The following is a 16,927-nucleotide window of genomic DNA, read 5'->3' on the forward strand; positions in this document are numbered from 1 at the left end:
TTTTTTTTAGTTTTATAATGAAAAGAAACTCTTTAAGAAAATATTTAATGGAATTGACAATAAAACAGAGATGAACATAGGAATTATAACGTGGAGAACATTTGCACACACAGACACATGATCTTGATATTTGGAAATGAAAAATCAAAGAATCACAAGAGGCGCCTCATCGGTTTTTGCAGGTGCGGTCTCTTGTGTTGGTGTCTCAGACTCAGAAGGAGCTTTCTCATCTGCCTTGACAGCTTCTGGAGTTGGCTCGGCCTTGGTTGCCTCAGAGGAGTCCTCTTTTGTCTCACCTTCTTTCTTTGCTTCTTCACCAGACTCTTCCTTCTTCTCCTGTGAATCAAACATATCAACAACAATAGTTTCATCTTAACATGAGTTTGTTCAAACAAGACACAAGAAATGATCATATGTGATTCAAAAAAACCTGAGTTAATGTGGTATCTGTCTCGGTCGTGACATCCTTGGACTCAACAACAACATTTTCGGTTGGTGCAGAGCCTTCAACGATGTCAGATTCCTTAGGTACGCTCGCACAACCTCCCATTTTTTCTTTTTTTATTGAAAGGATTAGCTTGAAAAAAATTACAATGGGAAGAGCTGTGGAGCAAAACAAAAATGATAGATAGAGGGGAGAGGCCTGTAAAGAGATATATAGGAGATTGTATATAGACAAATGCTATTTCAGGTAATTTTCAGATTCATTGGTAATGAGACCTTTGAATTTCTGTCACGTTCCTATTTATCAGGAGGACAGCTTCATGCCCCACCGTAACTCTCTGTCTGGTTTAGGGACACAATAACATTTCCTGGATACAGAAATACTACAACCGAACTGGATAAAAAAGTAATGAGGCACATGACCAAATCTTGTGTTAAAAAACACTTTCATATATCATATTCTAGCCGCTGAAATGGATAGTGTCTCATATTTTGAAAGCTGGAAAAGATGGCTTTCTGTTTTCTTTCAGGCCCAAAGAATTATCTAATTCTTGGTTTGCGTGTCTACTATGTCTCCTGAAATGATATCATAATCTAATATAATTTAGTATATGTTATGTTTAGATAGATAAGACCAACTCCATTGGTTAGACTCCTTAATCGGTTCTTAAAATTAATTTAATAGTTAATTGTGTACTTTATAAAGTTTAGAACTCCTATTAATATAATTAGTTGTGTGAAAGTCCAATGGGAAAACCCTTTCTTAAATTTTTAAAAAAAATTGAATTATTAAATTTAAATATTACAAAACTTATAAATTATTGGATTTCATAACATTTAAACAAATATGACATAAAAACATATGAAAAATAGAAATACAAATTTATATCATGAATTTAACATTCCGGTGAGCTTCATATGTTCAATGAAGTTAACATTTAGAGACAACTTGGAGAAGACATACAACAAATCTGCAAGTTCAGTAACAAACAAGAGTCACAACTTTGTAACAAAAGATCAAGAATGTCATTAGAGTTTTAACTAACCATCTTGTGTCACGAGAGGATAATCTGATGCACTAAGGTTGATGAACCAATCCCAATCCAAGCTCTCCTTAAGCAAAACCGCCACAACTTGAAGCGTACAAGCGATCATTGTAGGGCCTTTATAGGCAACGAGATTAGACTGTGACATAACACGGACGTTTGCAACTTCACGGAAAGTAGGATCACTCTTCACAGACATTGCAAGCTCCAGCCTCTCCTTAGGTGGAGCTTCGAGGTCTAAATGGAGAACATATTGGTTTCTTGGATGGTACACAGCTTGCAAAGTCCTCATCATCATGTGGCTATCTCCTTTAGCACCTGAGATCAGATAAGCTAACCTAGGAACCTCTGAAGAATTCGAAGAACTCCCGTTTGAGTTTAAAGTCTCTTCAAATTTCTCTTTTTCCTTTAGCATCACCAGTGGATTTTCTATCAGCTTCTCTTCTCTGAGCAATTTCAGAGTGTGCAACCAAGAAATCTCCAATTATAATTGCAGAAACACACAGATCAGAGCAACCACAAGACTATGTACTTCAATACTCATCTACCACTCAAAATGAATCGATTGACCCAAAGAAAAAAATGTTAACTTTTACTGAAAAACATGAATGTTAGAGCATAACATGTTATCATAATGAATCCATTCCCATATATATCACAAATATGATCAGAACACGACAGGATTTAATTGTACAAAGAAGTTCAACCAAGAGAAACAAGGTGATAATGTATTTCAAAGAGAAACTAAGAAAAGTTTGTCTATATAAACCACGTGATCAACAAACCAATTCATGAGGAAAAGAGTATAGTTTTGAAGAGCTTATGTAAGGTAATCAAACCAACACACAAATTAGGGAGAAAAGAAGTATTCTTTTGAACACCACCGGTTCTTTTTTATCTATCCATACCTTTTGCAGATTCAATACAAATTAGTTAACTTTCTCATAAAATAAAGATGACAAATTTTGATTTTTGATTACAGAGAAAGAGAGAGAATGAAGTAGACGAACCTTGGTGCCTTGATCGAAAGAGTTAACCCTGCAGAGGCAAAGTGCAAAAATGTCTCTTTTCTTCGATTGATTCCCAAATTCGAAGAAACCTAAATTCCCAAATCAGAACATCAAAATCCCTAAATTGAGATAATACCTACGAAATCAAACATGATGAAGAAGAAAGAATTAAGGTTTGGGATCTGTATAGAAGAATTGATTTACCCGAAAAACAGAAAGAGAGAAAGACATACAAGAAAAGCCAATAAAAAATGGACACGTTAGGGGTTTTTATTGATTCTAAAACCCTCTTATAAGAACCGGTTGCTATGTTTTTTTTTTTCTTTTTGATTTATTTTTTGTTTTTTTTTTAAAGAATCATTCCTTATTAACAACTTCTAATGGAGGTGTTCTAAGATAATCAGTCACATGTACTGTGTTCAAAAAAAAAAAAATCAGTGACATGTAGGAGTACTATAATTATTCTAATAATTTCAAACATATTTTTATAATCACTTTAAAAATCATTTTAGTTATGACATATCATTATAGTTCACATGTTACAATGTTTCTCAGTTAATGTAAAAGAGATTTTATCTCAGACTTAAAAGCTCAGGATCATGTATATAATCCCTAGAAATGGTCAAGGCATAATTTATTAAATTTCCAAAGATGCGTTACCCAAAAAAAAGGAAGATTTTGTTTGGCAACGCGCGTTACGCCTAAATCAGAAGAAAATCATAGTCAAAGTTGTGAATGCATGCATGATGACCTCGTAAACAAGGTTCTATAAATTGGAACATTTTCTATCTTTCACATATTTCTCAGCCGCAAAGCTAGAAAAAACAAACACAAACACATCACATCACATCAATCAAACACGACGATGAATAGGTTCTCGTGCTTTTTGCTTACCATTGCATTGATCGTTGGGTCTAGTAACGCAATCTGGGAAAAAAACAGTCTCCACTTCAAAAGTTCTCTTCGTCCGGGCAATACACTGAGGATTCGTTGTCTATCGAACGACGACGACTTGGGTGTTCATTTGTTGAGCCCTGGACAGACCTACGATTTTAGTTTTCATGATAGTATTTTGAAGACCTATTTCGATTGTACCTTAGACCAGGGTCCTAATTTCTCGTTTCATGCAAGTTTTACAGCTTATAAAAGTGGTGGTGGCATTATTCGTTATGGTAAGACCAACTTTTGGGATGCTAGAGAAGATGGCATGTACTTCACACACGGTCAGGAAGCTCCCAAGTTAGAGTATAAGTGGATACATGTTTAAGTGGAATTTCAAAATCATTTTTTTTTTGTAACGTGTAAACCTTTTGGAATAGTAAATATATGATTTATTTCAGTGTTCTAAAATCTGCGCATAGGTACGCATCTACTATATTGTTTTCACGTTTTGTAGTGTTTTAAGTCGATAATACTCCATCCCTTTAAAAAAAAAAATATTTTAAAAAATATATATTTAAAAAAAGAATATTTCAAAAATATATGTTTTGTATTTTCAATGAATAAATTAATTGTAAATTGTAAACTTCAAAAAATATAATAGTATTTATAAAAAATTTGTTGGTTAAAAATTGTGGAGAATAGTTGATAACAGAAAATATTGTATTAGTAACTAAAATCTCATATATTTTTTTAATAAGCGTGAAAAACCTAAAACATACATCTTTCTGAAACGGAAGGATTAGCGTTTATATTATACCGTCTATGACTGATTTTAAACATTACTATTCAAAAAAATTCTAATATTTATATGATTATATATTTTTAAATGTTATTATTTATGTTAACTGCTATTTGTTTTATGTATTTATATGATTATAGTTATTAGTTTAACTGTTTGTAAAATATTTAAAATTTATGAATTTATCATCTTCATATTTCTAAACATGTTTTTATTTTCTTATAATTTGAAACTACTTATATATGTTAATTTAATTTTATACAACTTTTATATTTGAAATATTTTGTGTTCAGTTTTCTAAAACTAACAACTATATTAATCTTATATATATATCCGTTTAGGTGTCATTTAGAAAGCTGATTTATTTATTATACATGTATTATACCATGCCTCTTAATAAGTCTACCCAAGGATATGTTATCCATGACCCATCATAGAAGTTTCATACTCTGTTGCATAACAATTGTGTCTACAGAGTGACAAGAGGCTATATACTAAAATGTTACATACAACAAATAATCCAATGTTTTCCACTACATGAAAAAAGATATTACAAGTTAGTTGCAAAAGCATTACTACATAGAAACAAAGAATCGATCAAAGCTAAATAAAAATCACAGGCTAGAGAGATTTGATCAAGACCCAACATCAGTTCCAACACTGTTGAGGCGGAAGTCATGTGACCGAGCCAGCTCTACCGCATCCTGAACCCTAAGCCTGGTTCCCTGTTGACCAACCACAGTGGCTGCAATCGTAGCAGCCAACTCTCCCATTCCTTTCAAGTCAGTGACACCTCTCAAGATACCGTATAAGATCCCTGAAGCGTATGCGTCTCCAGCACCACACGTGTCAACCGGCACGCACGGTGATGGAGGAATGTATATGGCTTCTCCTTTGGCTCCAATGTATGACCCGTTGATTCCATCGGTCACTGAAACAAATGGGACAAAGTGGCTCAAGTACCTTGTAGCTGAAATAGGGCTTTCATCTGCGGAGAAGTGACAAAACGCTCTTGCTTCATCGCTGTTGGCAAATATAATGTCTGCATAGTTGCCCACAATGTCCCTGAATCAACATAAAACAATCAAAAGATTAAGATAACTTCTAACCAAGCTGTAGAAGCAGGAGGAGCAAGAAAAGCTCACCAGAAATCATCATAGTGCCTCTCAATGCAAGACACATCTGATGCAGTCACAGCAACAAGGGCTCCGTTTCTGTGTGCTTCTTCACAGGCTTTGGTTATGGTCCTTATAGTATCAGGAAGCTCAAACAAGTAGCCTTCCACAACAAAGACATTTGTCTTGGATATCAAACTAGCCAAACAAGAATCATAATTAACCACAGAAGATGTTCCCTGAAAAGTTGTACATTAAAAATTAGGTTTGTTAATTAGAAAGAAAAAAATATGTTAAAAAAATCTTTCATTTAGTAATATTGGGATACTCTGAACATATAATACCATACCTGATATGCAAGCATGGTACGCTGTGCATCAGGAGTTGTGAGAACAATCACTGTCCCTGTTGTTCCATCCATGATTGGAGCAGAAAGAAAATTTATATTTGCTCGCCGTAATTTAGTCCTACAGATGAACTGCCTTTGTTAGTAAAATCAAACCAACCATGTAAGAACATGAATCATAAAAAAACTAATAAACCTTTCAAGCACAAAGACAAACTATATAGTCTAGTAACTTTACTAAACTCAATGCTAATTATAGATCAACCACTTATCCCTCAACATAATTTAACCTTAACCTCCAATAACTAAGAGAAGAGCCAAAAAGAAAAAAGTATATAAAGAGAGAGTTGTGTACCTGTAAAAGCTACCGAGAGGGTCACCAGCAATACTACCAGCCATAGCGACATTCAAAGGGCGGTCAGTGATTGAAGGACAACCTAATCTCGCCAAAGCAACAAGAGTGTTGGACAAGGACCCTCCAGCTGCAGCCTTGTAGCTGCAACCATCCATTGCTTGCAAGACTCTACCCCTCTCCTCGTGGTTAATCAGCTTCCTCGTTCCTTTTTCCAAGTCTAGCTTCTCTAGAAACGCATCATCCACAACTCCAGAGAAATCTACCTACAAAACAATCAAGGTATAGAAAGCCAATGGGCGTAAGAAAGTAAGCGTTTTTATCATCAAGATCAACACTTTTCAACCATTACCATGGCTTGGCCGAGACCCAGAACATCCCATCTCTCAGGGGAAGAAGAAGAAGCATGGGCTTGTGTCCATTCCTCGTCATCTTCGTCTTGACCACAGATGTTTTCGATTTGGCCTTCATCCATATCATCCAATTCTCCTCCTCCACCGTTTCTAGCAACCATGAGACCAAGCTGCCTCTTCTCCGCCTTGGAATCATTCCTCAGGCTCCACGAGCTTCTGAAACCGCTGAAAATGGAGGTTGAGGAGGTTTTGTTGCTTTGAAGGGTTCCTTTGAAGTGATATAGGGAGTAAATAGGAGGAAGAGAGGCAGAGGAAGGAATTGGAGAGAGGAGAGAAAGGGCGGCCATATGAATGTATATAAAGGTTTTCTCTTTCGTTGTTTTGGGATGAAGAAGAAGAAGAAGCTCACATCTCCATCCAAAACTCGAGAGAAAGAGAGAGAGGAGGAAGGAACACAAGAACAGAACTAATGGTTTCGGAGATGGCTACGAAGCGGATAAAATGACTCCTTTTTTTATTTATTATATAGTAATAATCAAACTACTAATCATCTTATTTTAAGGATTAGACGATTAGTATTAACACACACTATTTTTATAAGGTTTGATTTGACTTTTCAAACTAAATTTTTCAATATGAGCACGCTGACGACGACAATTCCTTGTATTTATTTTTATTCCACTACTAAAATGATGTCTATTTATATAAATTTTATTTTTGACACCTCTGTTTTTAACATCTCTCTTGTATTAGATGCTTACAAAACTAATACACTTTGCTAAACCTTGAAAACTTATTCCAAGGGTTTAATGGGTTAAAAAGTTCCAAGTCTTTAAACCCTTAAACATTTGTTTGTCAAACTTGTTAGCATTTGACAATATACTAATCTTTCCAACTGTTAATCCTTTCTCTTTATAGGAACAGAAGGAAAGCATTCTTTTTTTTTTTCCCGTCTAAGGTTTATTTAATAAAGGCCCAAAGCCCATCACGATTACAAAGCCCACATCTATTACGGTCCACTAAAAACCACTAAAAAAACCCGCAAGCCCAAGAAAGGCCCTAGGCTCAAGAGAGCAATGGATGTCGGCCGCATTCCATCGCGATCCGCCGCATCACCTCTGCCTCGACTACCACCGGAGAACCACCCACCGATTCACCGAACCACACCGGAGCTCATCGACTCCACACCTTCTTCACCGCGACCGCCTACCCTCCCAAGTACGCCTAATCTCGGAGAGAATCAATCGTGACCGAGATCTCATCCGCCATAGTTCAATACAAGGACCAAGGAGGGGGCTTCGCTCAAACATCGACCTTCCATCAGAGCTTCCATCGACCTCCGACGAGAACTCAACCAACAAGCCAGAGCCAACTTCACATAACTAGTGACAAACACAAAAAATAAAAGAAACTAAACCCTAGAAAGGAACTACGGGGCCAGAAGCCGGCAACAATGGAACTGTCGGAGCCTCCACGTTCCGGAAGCTTAGTCGGCGCTGCAGAGCTAACGAAGCCTCCACAACCCGGGAACTTTAGCGGCGATGCAAAAGCTATGGGAGCCTCTACATCCCGGGACCAAAACCGACGCTGAAACGAAGATCTGTCTGACCTACCTCCTCGCCGCGAATCCAGAGGAAGAAGAGTCGCAGCGAGCCGATCTCTTCCCGGATCAAAACCCTAACCCAGATCCGCGCGCATGTCAGAGAAACCTGACAGATCGGAACAACCACACGAGGGTTTGGACGGAATGACAAGGAAAGGAGCCAACGGCGCCGGTACGCGCTCGGACGCGCCACCAGACGCCGTGGCTGCCTTACACGCACGAACAGAAGGAACGTATTCTCTCGGCAAAAATCTTCAACGACTACTTTCCTCTACATTCAAAACAGAGACAAGACACAACCAGAAACAAAATCAAAACATTACAAAACCAAAGCTAAAGCCAGAGAGAGAAGAACCTGAAAATTATTCTCTCCAGAGTGAGAGACTCCAAAGATGAGCTTTAGTACATCGTTCATTTTCTCTCAGAGAAGCAGAAAATACCAAAACCAAAAGAAAGAGAAGCAACTAGCAAGAATGCACAATGCCCTAACTCATAAACCTACAGTATGTTTGGGAACTGCGAGTCCAATCTCTGCTGCAACTCTTTCACCTTCTGTGATAGCTCATTCTTCTGCTCTTTATAGTTCCTTAGTAGATACTCTTTTCCATCTATCACTTCTTTAAGCTCCTCCACTTCCTTTCTCAACATCTCTATTCTCTCTCCATCCCTTGATCCCTTTTCCTGCGACTCATAATTGTTCTCGCTCTCCATAAACCCGTTACTCCAAGGTGCAACAGGAGATGTCTTGCCGTTGCTACCTGTGCATCCCACGCTGTGATCAGCGATTGCTTTTCTCAGTCTCTCAACTTCCCTTTCTGATTCGAACAGATCTCTGTTCATCGAGTCTAGCTGTGCCTGGAGATGGCTAGAGTGTGCCCTCTGTGCGTTGTACGAGTTTTGCAGCACTAGATTCTGTTCCTGCATTTCAAGTATCATGTCGTCGCGCCTCTTCAGCTGTTGCCTCAGTTTCTGTATTACTTCTCGTTTGCTGAAGATGTCTGAGCTGGTTTCAGACACGCAAGGTGAATCCGAGCAGGTGGAATGGTGATTGTATGGTTTCGGAGGAAGTTCCAGGCGATCAGGAGAAGAAGTCCACATGACCCCGTTCTCTTTGCCGTATGATGGAGCAGGAAGGGTTACAAGAGGCAGTGAAGTGTCAGATGCAGATATCATGTGCCCGTTTGTCTCCTCTTTCCCCTCGACATGCTCAGTTCCTACACAAATTTTCACAAATTGAAAGCAGAACTCAGCTGTGGATATAACAGTACAAATCTTATAAGCTTATAACTATGGTTTCTGGATAATGACAACTTTTATGACTATAGCTAACATTCAGCAACTGGAGACAGACGTCATTTCTTCCCTAGTGCCAGCCTTCACTGATGGTATGCCACATAGTACCAATAATAATTAAGGTAAGTACTTCCAAGATGAAAATCTTGTAAACTGACTTAGGCAGTCTGCGGTTTCAAATTGGAGTCACTAGTTTCCAACCTCATACATAAGTATCAAGTACATGTTCGCTAATAACCATTCAAAGACATCACTAGGCAAGATAATAGGAAGCTAGAACACTGTAGGCAACACCTACATATTCTTCCAAGGAGATATTATTTTTAATGGCTTTTATACAAAATTTATCTGTAAAGGAAGTAGCAAAGTCAGACCTGGAATGGAGTGGAAGCAACAATACTCATCATTATGTGCACATGAAGATTTGCTGGAGTGCAAACAACAACCTAAAAAAATTCCCCTCTCAGATGTTCCATTAGCTAAACAACAAACAAGCATAATTCATTAGCCGAAATTACAAAACATGAAAACCAAAACCTTTGAATCCAAGAGAGGCATTGGATTGAATTTGAGGGTTGAAATCAAGAGACGACTGCCTAAGTCTCCAGCCAAAGCGGATGGACAAAGTGCTCAACAAGGCACCCCCTGCAATTAAGATCCAATTCGGCCCACAAACTTTCTCAGCTTTGGAAAAGCCGTTGTTGTTTCTTCGTGTGCTCATAGTAAGTCAAAAACGTCTCTACCATCCAAGCAATACCTGCACAGATCGATTACGATAATACAGTCAAATGTAAACAATTCCTAAAGCCACCAAATGCGTATGATTAAAGAAAGTAGGAGTAAGTCTCCGAAACGGCTAATATACGAAGAGAGATAGATACTTGACTTGAACATGAAGCTAACTACTTACCATTAATTGCTCTACCCCACTAAACCCCGAAAAACATCGCAATCACAGCTCGAAACAAAAGGAGAGGAGAATAATCGCAATACGAACGAACCTCATAAGACAAAATTGACATTAGTGCTCCATAATCCCCCCCCCCCTCCCTTTATTGACTGTAAATTTTCTCCGGCTTTTGACCTTTTTAATCTTCGCTCTTCTCTCGTTGCAGTTTTCTACAATCCACCTGTCACTTTCAGAGGAAATAAGATTCCGGGAGGAATCTCGGTTATTCGCGCGAATGATATGGTGTAATAAAACTTTTACAACAATAATAAAACCTCAGAAAAGAAGCGAAACGGAAGAGGTTGAAGAGACGGCGCCTCACACTACTTCGCTCCTTATTGATACTATTATTTTTTATTAATAAATAAATAACACGCGTACACTACGTCCCAAGGATGACGCTCACGGTGGTTGAGTAGTACTCCAGCTTAGTTTTTGTGTGTTAATTCCATTTCTAATTATAAATTGCATTTTAACTTCTTTATCTTTTGTGTAATTTGTTATTCTGATTAATTTAGTTTATACTGTATATATATGTCCTCGGCTAATAAGTCTCTAACGATTAGGAAACCTTGACCCAAAAAAAGTGCTAAAATTAAACTCCACAACCAAGATTCTTCAAAGCCTTTGATTTAAGACACCAAAGTAAGGATCTGATCATATCCAGAGATCAAGAAGCTAAACAAATGTGGTCAGAAGAGAGCTTTCCAATTTTCTTGGACCACTATTTTATATCTCCTTTCTAAGCGTCACTGAACATATATGTGAAGCACATGATCTTGAACCAACAATAAATTCACACATAAACATAGTTTAGTCCCTTTCCGTCAATGCCTCGTGAATTAATTAGTGCCACTAAAGTGTTGCATGAAAGATAATAATATCCAAAGGCATATATAATTCATGGCTAAAGAAGTAAGAAAACTCTTATCTATGATGAATCAATTAAACACAACAAGAAAATTGAAACATATATAGGGTAAAATACAGCCAACCATTTTACCCATCCCCCACTCGTATAACTTGCAAACTTAGAAAATTATAAAATAAATGGAGAAAAGAGATGAACACATGAGGACAAAACTCTAGAGAAAGGAACATATAGCAAAACACCCTCTTCCCCAAATGCTAATCAAGATATCTAAAAACAAAGATTTGTGGCTCAAATGAGCAAGAATGGATTTTAAAAAATTTTAACAAACAAACAAAATACCTGAAGACAGTTTTCAGCTTTTGAGAGATAGTATATATAGATCACAAGAGAGAGAGATGATCAGCCAGTAGAAGCAAACGCAGCAAGAGCGTTAGCTTGAGAAGGTGGTAGGCCACTTATTAATGGATGCAACTGATCGCCATAAACCGATATCAGGTGGGAGAAAGTTCTCCCTACAATTGCTTTCACTTCAGCTTTCTCTACCGGCGACTCCACTACTTGTCCGAAGATTTTAACCAGGTCCGGAACATGTGAGACGATCTATTTTTGCATCCCAAGCACAAGGATTAAGCCCCAAACGAAAATGTTCCTGTCAGAACTTGAAAAGTTTTAGTGGAAAAAAATACCTGTGGATTGGCTGCCAAAACAAGTGAATATATACAGCTGTATACAGCCATGGACTCCTCTTGATCTTCCTTTAGAGGTAAACCTTTCAGCAACACTGGAAGTACCTGAATTGTATAACTTATGGAATGAGTACCGTGTTTCATGAAGTAAGCAAACAAATAGAGAAACTGGCCTAGTCCGAGATCATACTTGATTTAGCGGGACTAGTTGAGGATGAACAACAATCATCCTTGCGGTGGCACCTGCTGCATTATCCCTAACACCAAGGTCTGTCTCTGACTCGCCAAAAAGCGGGTAAATTCCACGTAGCACATCGTTAAAATATCTGGTATTGAATCAAGGGAAGACAAATGTGGCGTGTGACCGAGGAAGACGATAGATAAGCATAGAAACCAATGGACAAAAGTCTTTACGCCTAGGATATAGTTGAAGTTTGTAACAAGGAAAAGGATACTTAAGAGCAGTTTCACCCCCGTTTTTACATAGCTCTCCGACACAGAAAGCTGCATTCCTTCTATTGGTTGCATGACGTGACCCCAATTCTTTTAGCACCAAGGGCATTATCCTCTGCAAAAAAAATATTCAACAATGGTTGGTTTTAATATGGCTTCTTCAACAAAAAGAAACGGATCTTAGAGAACATAAGATATAAGATGAGGAAAATCACATCAACATAGGCAGCGATTGGAGCACCCATGTCTTGAGCAACTTCAGCAAGACCGGCAACTACCATTGTCCTATCCTGTGGGGGACGTGAAGCTTTCTACAGAAGACAAGAAGTGAAAGAAATTGCCTCAATTTCAATGAAACAAGTTGTGGCAATGAATGGTGTAGTTATTAATACCCACCGCGAATTTCATCAACGGCTCGAAGAAACTTGCAAAGACGGGCTCAAAATGAGACCCCATACACTTTGCAAAGGCGGGGAGGAGGTCAGAAACTGCATCCATGAGAACCTCATCATGTCCAGCATCATCATCATCGTCGTCACTCTCATCTTCTAGCTGCTGGCAAGCTGCTTTCTCCCTCAGCAGTAGCAATGTCGCATCGACAAGAGGTGGTAAATCTACGAAACAACGCCTTCAGTCCAAGAGTAGAAAGAAGATTGAATACCGTGAAATAACTTTTTTTATGAAACTGACACCCACAATTTTGGATGGCTATGTAACCATAATCCTTCATGATATCTGCAATGCTCAAGCAAGCCTGAGCAACAACCTCCTTGTCGTCATCCTCAGCCATGGTTTTGATATAAATATTCATAACTGTATCTGCGGTGGACCAAAACTGTTTCAATATCTTCTAGTAAATTATCATTGTTAATGAGAAGAAAACAAAATTGATGTGTAATGCGGATTACCAAGAATTTCATTTGCCTTCCCAGTTCCATCCTGCATGAGAACCAAACATTCAGAAAAAGGAAACTGGAACAGAGGGAAAGATAGAGAGATTCAAGATCAAATCCCTTACATTATGAGTTTGGAATATGGCATGTGCTGCAGCCAATATATCTGCAATCCAACAGGAAAAATATGAGATTAGTATACTCAAAGTAGAATGCGTCTCTGATGCTACCATTATTGTCAAGTCTAACCCATAGACTACCTTAGCTTTTAAATACTAACGGATGCGATGAACTGCATACTTCTAATTCTAACCAAACTGAGTGGACATTACATCCCGCATGATATTACAAAAGTAAAGGGCTTAGACAGCTGAACCACATATTGGCGGCAAGAACGAGTACTGTAGATCTAGTATATGCCCAACTGTTTAGGAAATTTAATCAAGTAAACAACACTTTACTAAGCTTGTCTATTCAAATTAATCTAACGGAAGAGGTTCAAAGGGTTATGGTTAAGATCGTCCTTGTCGGCATAGTTCCGGCCCAGTAACAACAATGACAATCAATGGAACAAGAAATTAGATAATCAATAAACAGAAAACTCACGTTTCAAACCAGTGACAGCTTGAAGCCGAACATCTTCATGAAAATATCCAGAATGTTTGTCCATGATTTTCAATGACTCCTCAAGGTAGCTGATAAGTTAGTTAAGTAGCCATGAATAAAGATTCTCGTAAGAAGTTCAAAGAAGAAGAAAATGTAAAGGGAAAGATGAAGGATACGGTGCAAAAGAAGATTTAGTGTGGAGTGCAAACAGGCCAAGAGCTTGAGTTGCAGCTGCCTTCTCATCCAAAACTCCTGTTCTTACACTTATGTTCCGAATCCTAGGCTCATCATGAGCTTCATCATCAGAGGATACCCCACCAAAATCGTTAACACTCTCATCGTCTGACTCATCAATGTTGACCGCAGACCCATCATCAAGATTGCACGAAGCAAATACTAACGGCATAACGCGAGGTAAATACTGCAGAAAAAAAAATGTTTTTTGGTTTACTTTAAACATAATCAATGGAGTCAAAGCTGTTATAAATCTCTATATAAATGAAATGTAGACACACCTGGGCAAAAGTGTCATCCAATATTTCAGCTACGTTGCTGAAGAATCCATGAGTATATTCTCGCAACTCACTGTACTCCAATCCAAATCCCTGAAAATTTTGTGATTGTGAGCTCTCTCTCTCTTCCACAAAATGACATACTAACAGTAAGGTACTTACTGATATTGCAGCATCGATGAAAGGTGGCAAAATGGCCTCCATCCCTTTTCTCCCAACGGACATTGCGACGATCCCTACAAGCTCAGTAGACCGTGCACGGGCACGAAGATCTTCGTCATTAGTGAGCACCATGAAGAACTTCATCGCCTCTAAAACCCTCCCAGCGTATGGATTGAATGCTTGCTCTGCAGCAGCAGCAACCGACCCAATTGCTGACTGCAAGCAAGTAGCAAACAGCTTAAATCAATATTCCAGAAAACTCTGGGAAAGATTGTCTGTGTACCATGCAAGTCTCCTGCAGATTACGTGGACTATTTTGGAGAGCTGCCATGAGCTTCCCCATTAAAGGATCAAGGTAAGCAACAATCTCCTCTCCCATGTTCTCACAGAACGCTGCCAAAGCATAGTATGACTTCTCCTGTGGACAGTAATGACAAATGTTACTAATAAACTAACGTTTTCATGTTATCATATGCTTTAAATTTTACCTTCACTTCCTCAGATGTATCTTCAATCGCATTCAAAACACACGGAAGAAAACTCTGATAATGCGACAGAATCTCAGGCTGGAGATACTCGGCAAATTGGCCTAGCGCAAAAGATGCAGCCCCACGAACCATTTTCTCAGGGTCTCTTAAAGCTCCCAAGACTATATTCAGAACAATGTCTAGCTTCTCTTTGATAAGATCATAGCAGCCTTCTGATATAACACCTAGAGCAGTTACAGAAGCTTCCCGAAACTTCAGATCCGTGCTCTGACTATACATGGAAGAAAACTCGAAAACAGTGGGGAACACATGCTTTGGCAGGTTCATAGCTAGTGTGTCAATGACTTCAGCAGCTGCACGATCAGTAGCGAGATCATCATCGTCGTTGTCCTCTTGATCAGATGACTCGGCGATTAAAGGGCACATAACTTGCAAAATTGGTATGACTAGCTTGTGTTTTTTAAGGGAAGTGTATTTGTACTTTGCCAACCATGAAACTATTTGGATCGCCTGGTGACAATAAATGAAATAAAGCACAAGGAATCATAATTTAAACCTGTTTCAAGTAAAAAGAGAATGATTCTCCTAAGTCCTAACCTGGTGACGGGTGCTACTTTCCAGGGTTTGATTACATGAGACTTCAAGAGAGAACTGCACGATTGATTTGACAGAATCTCCCAGAAGAGGAGCAGGAGATTCAATCAGCTCATCAAAAATCTCAAAAGCAAGTATAGCAACATCCTCCTCGCCAGAAGCAATACATTTCCTCGCCACGTTCAATATGCTTGGAATGAAATCTCGGAACTTGACCTGATAGAAACGACATAAGCAACAAACTCAATACTAAGAAACATTTAAACATGGCTACAACATAAACCAAAAAAAGAGAAGAAAGTCGCTAAATTTTACCACATCATCCCCGTCGCTTGTGAACTCAAGAAAAGAGCCCACTGCCCTGGTAAATTACAGAATCGTGTAAAAGATAGAGATAACTGTAAAAGAGAAGAGCAAGATGAGAAGTAAAAATTACTTGAGAGCAGCAACTCTGACACGGCTGCTGTTTTCATCTTGCATACACTTGAGAAGAAGAGTTTGCAAGTCAGCAAAGTATGGCCTAAATGTGTTCCCAATAGTTTCAGTCAAAGAGCTGAAAAGGATCAATGCCACCTACAAACAACAACAAAAACACATTAAGATAAGAGTATCTCCAACCTCACTCTATTTTTTCACTATTTTATAGTAAAAGAACTCAATTCCAACTCTACTTCCACTCCATAATAGAATGACTAATTCTATTACAGAGTTAGTAAACCATTAGAGATGGTCTAAGTGAAAAAAACATCCTATCAAATAGTTTCACAGCTCACAGGGGAGTAAGAGACTCACTTCACGGTGGTCTTCTTGAGCACTCTGGCTACACTGGAAGAGAAAGGTTAACAAGTCAGGCCACTCTCCAGCTGGAACAGCGTACTTCGCTACTACGCTCACAACATTGGCACTCGCACGCCTCACAGGTGGACTGTTAAATTAACAAATTTAATTTAAAAAATCGAAACTTTAATTTAAAAATCGAAACTTTCAAAAACCCTATTCAAAAGAAAAACAGAGAGAGAGTGTGAGGAAGTAAGAGAAACCTATTCTCTACGGTGATGCTTTCGATTAAAGACTGCTTAACTTCCTGTTTCATCTGCGGAGAGAGCTTGGCCCAATGTCCGGTGATTCTTTTACGGAGGAGGACGGCGGCGAGCTGGCGGACGTTGGGGGTTTTAGCGGTGCGGAGGTGCTGAACTAAGGCGGGGACGACTTGAGGATCCTTGGCGAGACGCTTGATCTGATCCTCAGCTTGGCGACGAGCGTCGTTATCGGGCATGAGGAATTGGATCAAGAGAAGCTCGAGAGATTGCGCCATGGTTTGAATTGATTGATCTCCCCGAAGCAGACAGAGGCTGCTGCTGCTGGAGTTTGTCGGAGAGTAAGAGTGAGCGAATAGGGTTTTTCTTTTTTTCTTTTTTCTCCCCTTTTTTATTTATTTAAGGGTTTTTGCATTTCTTCCTCTTTTTA

At 38.7% G+C, this 16,927-nt stretch overlaps 6 protein-coding genes across 11 annotated transcripts; 1 reads left to right on the plus strand and 5 right to left on the minus strand.

Moving 5' to 3' along the window:
* Nucleotides 1-32: 32 nt before the first annotated feature.
* BNAC07G50340D lies at nucleotides 33-629 on the minus strand. The gene is made up of 2 exons (XM_013850292.3): nucleotides 431-629; nucleotides 33-336 (listed from the first exon to the last, which is right to left on the minus strand). Exons 1-2 carry the CDS (start codon nucleotides 548-550, stop codon nucleotides 145-147), a joined length of 312 nt encoding a protein of 103 aa, XP_013705746.1. The 5' UTR covers nucleotides 551-629; the 3' UTR covers nucleotides 33-144.
* Nucleotides 630-1,210: 581 nt separating this feature from the next.
* Nucleotides 1,211-2,757, minus strand: LOC106409718 (beta-glucuronosyltransferase GlcAT14B). Of its 4 annotated transcripts, none has more exons than XM_048763162.1 (3): nucleotides 2,501-2,757; nucleotides 1,491-1,936; nucleotides 1,211-1,415 (listed from the first exon to the last, which is right to left on the minus strand). In XM_048763162.1, the coding sequence occupies exons 2-3, from the start codon at nucleotides 1,903-1,905 to the stop codon at nucleotides 1,333-1,335; spliced, it is 498 nt and encodes a 165-aa protein (XP_048619119.1). In that variant the 5' UTR covers nucleotides 1,906-1,936; nucleotides 2,501-2,757; the 3' UTR covers nucleotides 1,211-1,332. The 4 variants fall into 4 exon arrangements, with proteins under 4 accessions (XP_048619119.1, XP_048619118.1, XP_048619120.1 ...); XM_048763161.1 differs by having other exon boundaries at nucleotides 1,491-2,034; nucleotides 2,501-2,752; XM_048763163.1 differs by having other exon boundaries at nucleotides 1,491-1,968; nucleotides 2,501-2,715.
* A 456-nt stretch (nucleotides 2,758-3,213) lies between these two features.
* On the plus strand, nucleotides 3,214-3,896 carry LOC106408474 (S-protein homolog 9). The gene has a single exon (XM_013849247.2). The coding sequence runs from the start codon at nucleotides 3,366-3,368 to the stop codon at nucleotides 3,765-3,767; it is 402 nt and encodes a 133-aa protein (XP_013704701.1). The 5' UTR covers nucleotides 3,214-3,365; the 3' UTR covers nucleotides 3,768-3,896.
* A 775-nt stretch (nucleotides 3,897-4,671) lies between these two features.
* On the minus strand, nucleotides 4,672-6,850 carry LOC106410743 (uncharacterized sugar kinase slr0537). Its single transcript, XM_013851329.3, has 5 exons — nucleotides 6,347-6,850; nucleotides 5,998-6,260; nucleotides 5,646-5,763; nucleotides 5,327-5,535; nucleotides 4,672-5,246 (listed from the first exon to the last, which is right to left on the minus strand). Exons 1-5 carry the CDS (start codon nucleotides 6,692-6,694, stop codon nucleotides 4,817-4,819), a joined length of 1,368 nt encoding a protein of 455 aa, XP_013706783.1. The 5' UTR covers nucleotides 6,695-6,850; the 3' UTR covers nucleotides 4,672-4,816.
* A 1,353-nt stretch (nucleotides 6,851-8,203) lies between these two features.
* On the minus strand, nucleotides 8,204-10,514 carry BNAC07G50400D. 3 transcript variants are annotated; one of them, XM_022706005.2, is made up of 4 exons: nucleotides 10,245-10,514; nucleotides 9,781-10,000; nucleotides 9,618-9,722; nucleotides 8,204-9,164 (listed from the first exon to the last, which is right to left on the minus strand). In XM_022706005.2, the coding sequence occupies exons 2-4, from the start codon at nucleotides 9,962-9,964 to the stop codon at nucleotides 8,449-8,451; spliced, it is 1,005 nt and encodes a 334-aa protein (XP_022561726.1). In that variant the 5' UTR covers nucleotides 9,965-10,000; nucleotides 10,245-10,514; the 3' UTR covers nucleotides 8,204-8,448. The 3 variants fall into 3 exon arrangements, with proteins under 3 accessions (XP_022561726.1, XP_048619122.1, XP_022561725.1); XM_048763165.1 differs by having other exon boundaries at nucleotides 9,618-9,689; nucleotides 10,245-10,499; XM_022706004.2 differs by having other exon boundaries at nucleotides 10,154-10,494.
* Nucleotides 10,515-11,108: 594 nt separating this feature from the next.
* Nucleotides 11,109-16,903, minus strand: LOC106411079 (importin-4). The gene is made up of 20 exons (XM_013851764.3): nucleotides 16,501-16,903; nucleotides 16,253-16,385; nucleotides 15,897-16,033; nucleotides 15,776-15,821; nucleotides 15,464-15,676; nucleotides 14,867-15,376; nucleotides 14,662-14,796; nucleotides 14,379-14,594; nucleotides 14,220-14,309; nucleotides 13,881-14,125; nucleotides 13,705-13,793; nucleotides 13,224-13,264; nucleotides 13,114-13,144; nucleotides 12,902-13,024; nucleotides 12,602-12,819; nucleotides 12,421-12,516; nucleotides 12,208-12,320; nucleotides 11,943-12,078; nucleotides 11,753-11,857; nucleotides 11,109-11,666 (listed from the first exon to the last, which is right to left on the minus strand). Exons 1-20 carry the CDS (start codon nucleotides 16,773-16,775, stop codon nucleotides 11,466-11,468), a joined length of 3,153 nt encoding a protein of 1,050 aa, XP_013707218.1. The 5' UTR covers nucleotides 16,776-16,903; the 3' UTR covers nucleotides 11,109-11,465.
* Between the last annotated feature and the right edge of the window lie 24 nt (nucleotides 16,904-16,927).

The sequence above is a fragment of the Brassica napus genome, chromosome C7 (genome assembly GCF_020379485.1).
Source record: "Brassica napus cultivar Da-Ae chromosome C7, Da-Ae, whole genome shotgun sequence".
In the NCBI taxonomy this organism is placed as follows: Eukaryota; Viridiplantae; Streptophyta; class Magnoliopsida; order Brassicales; family Brassicaceae; genus Brassica; species Brassica napus.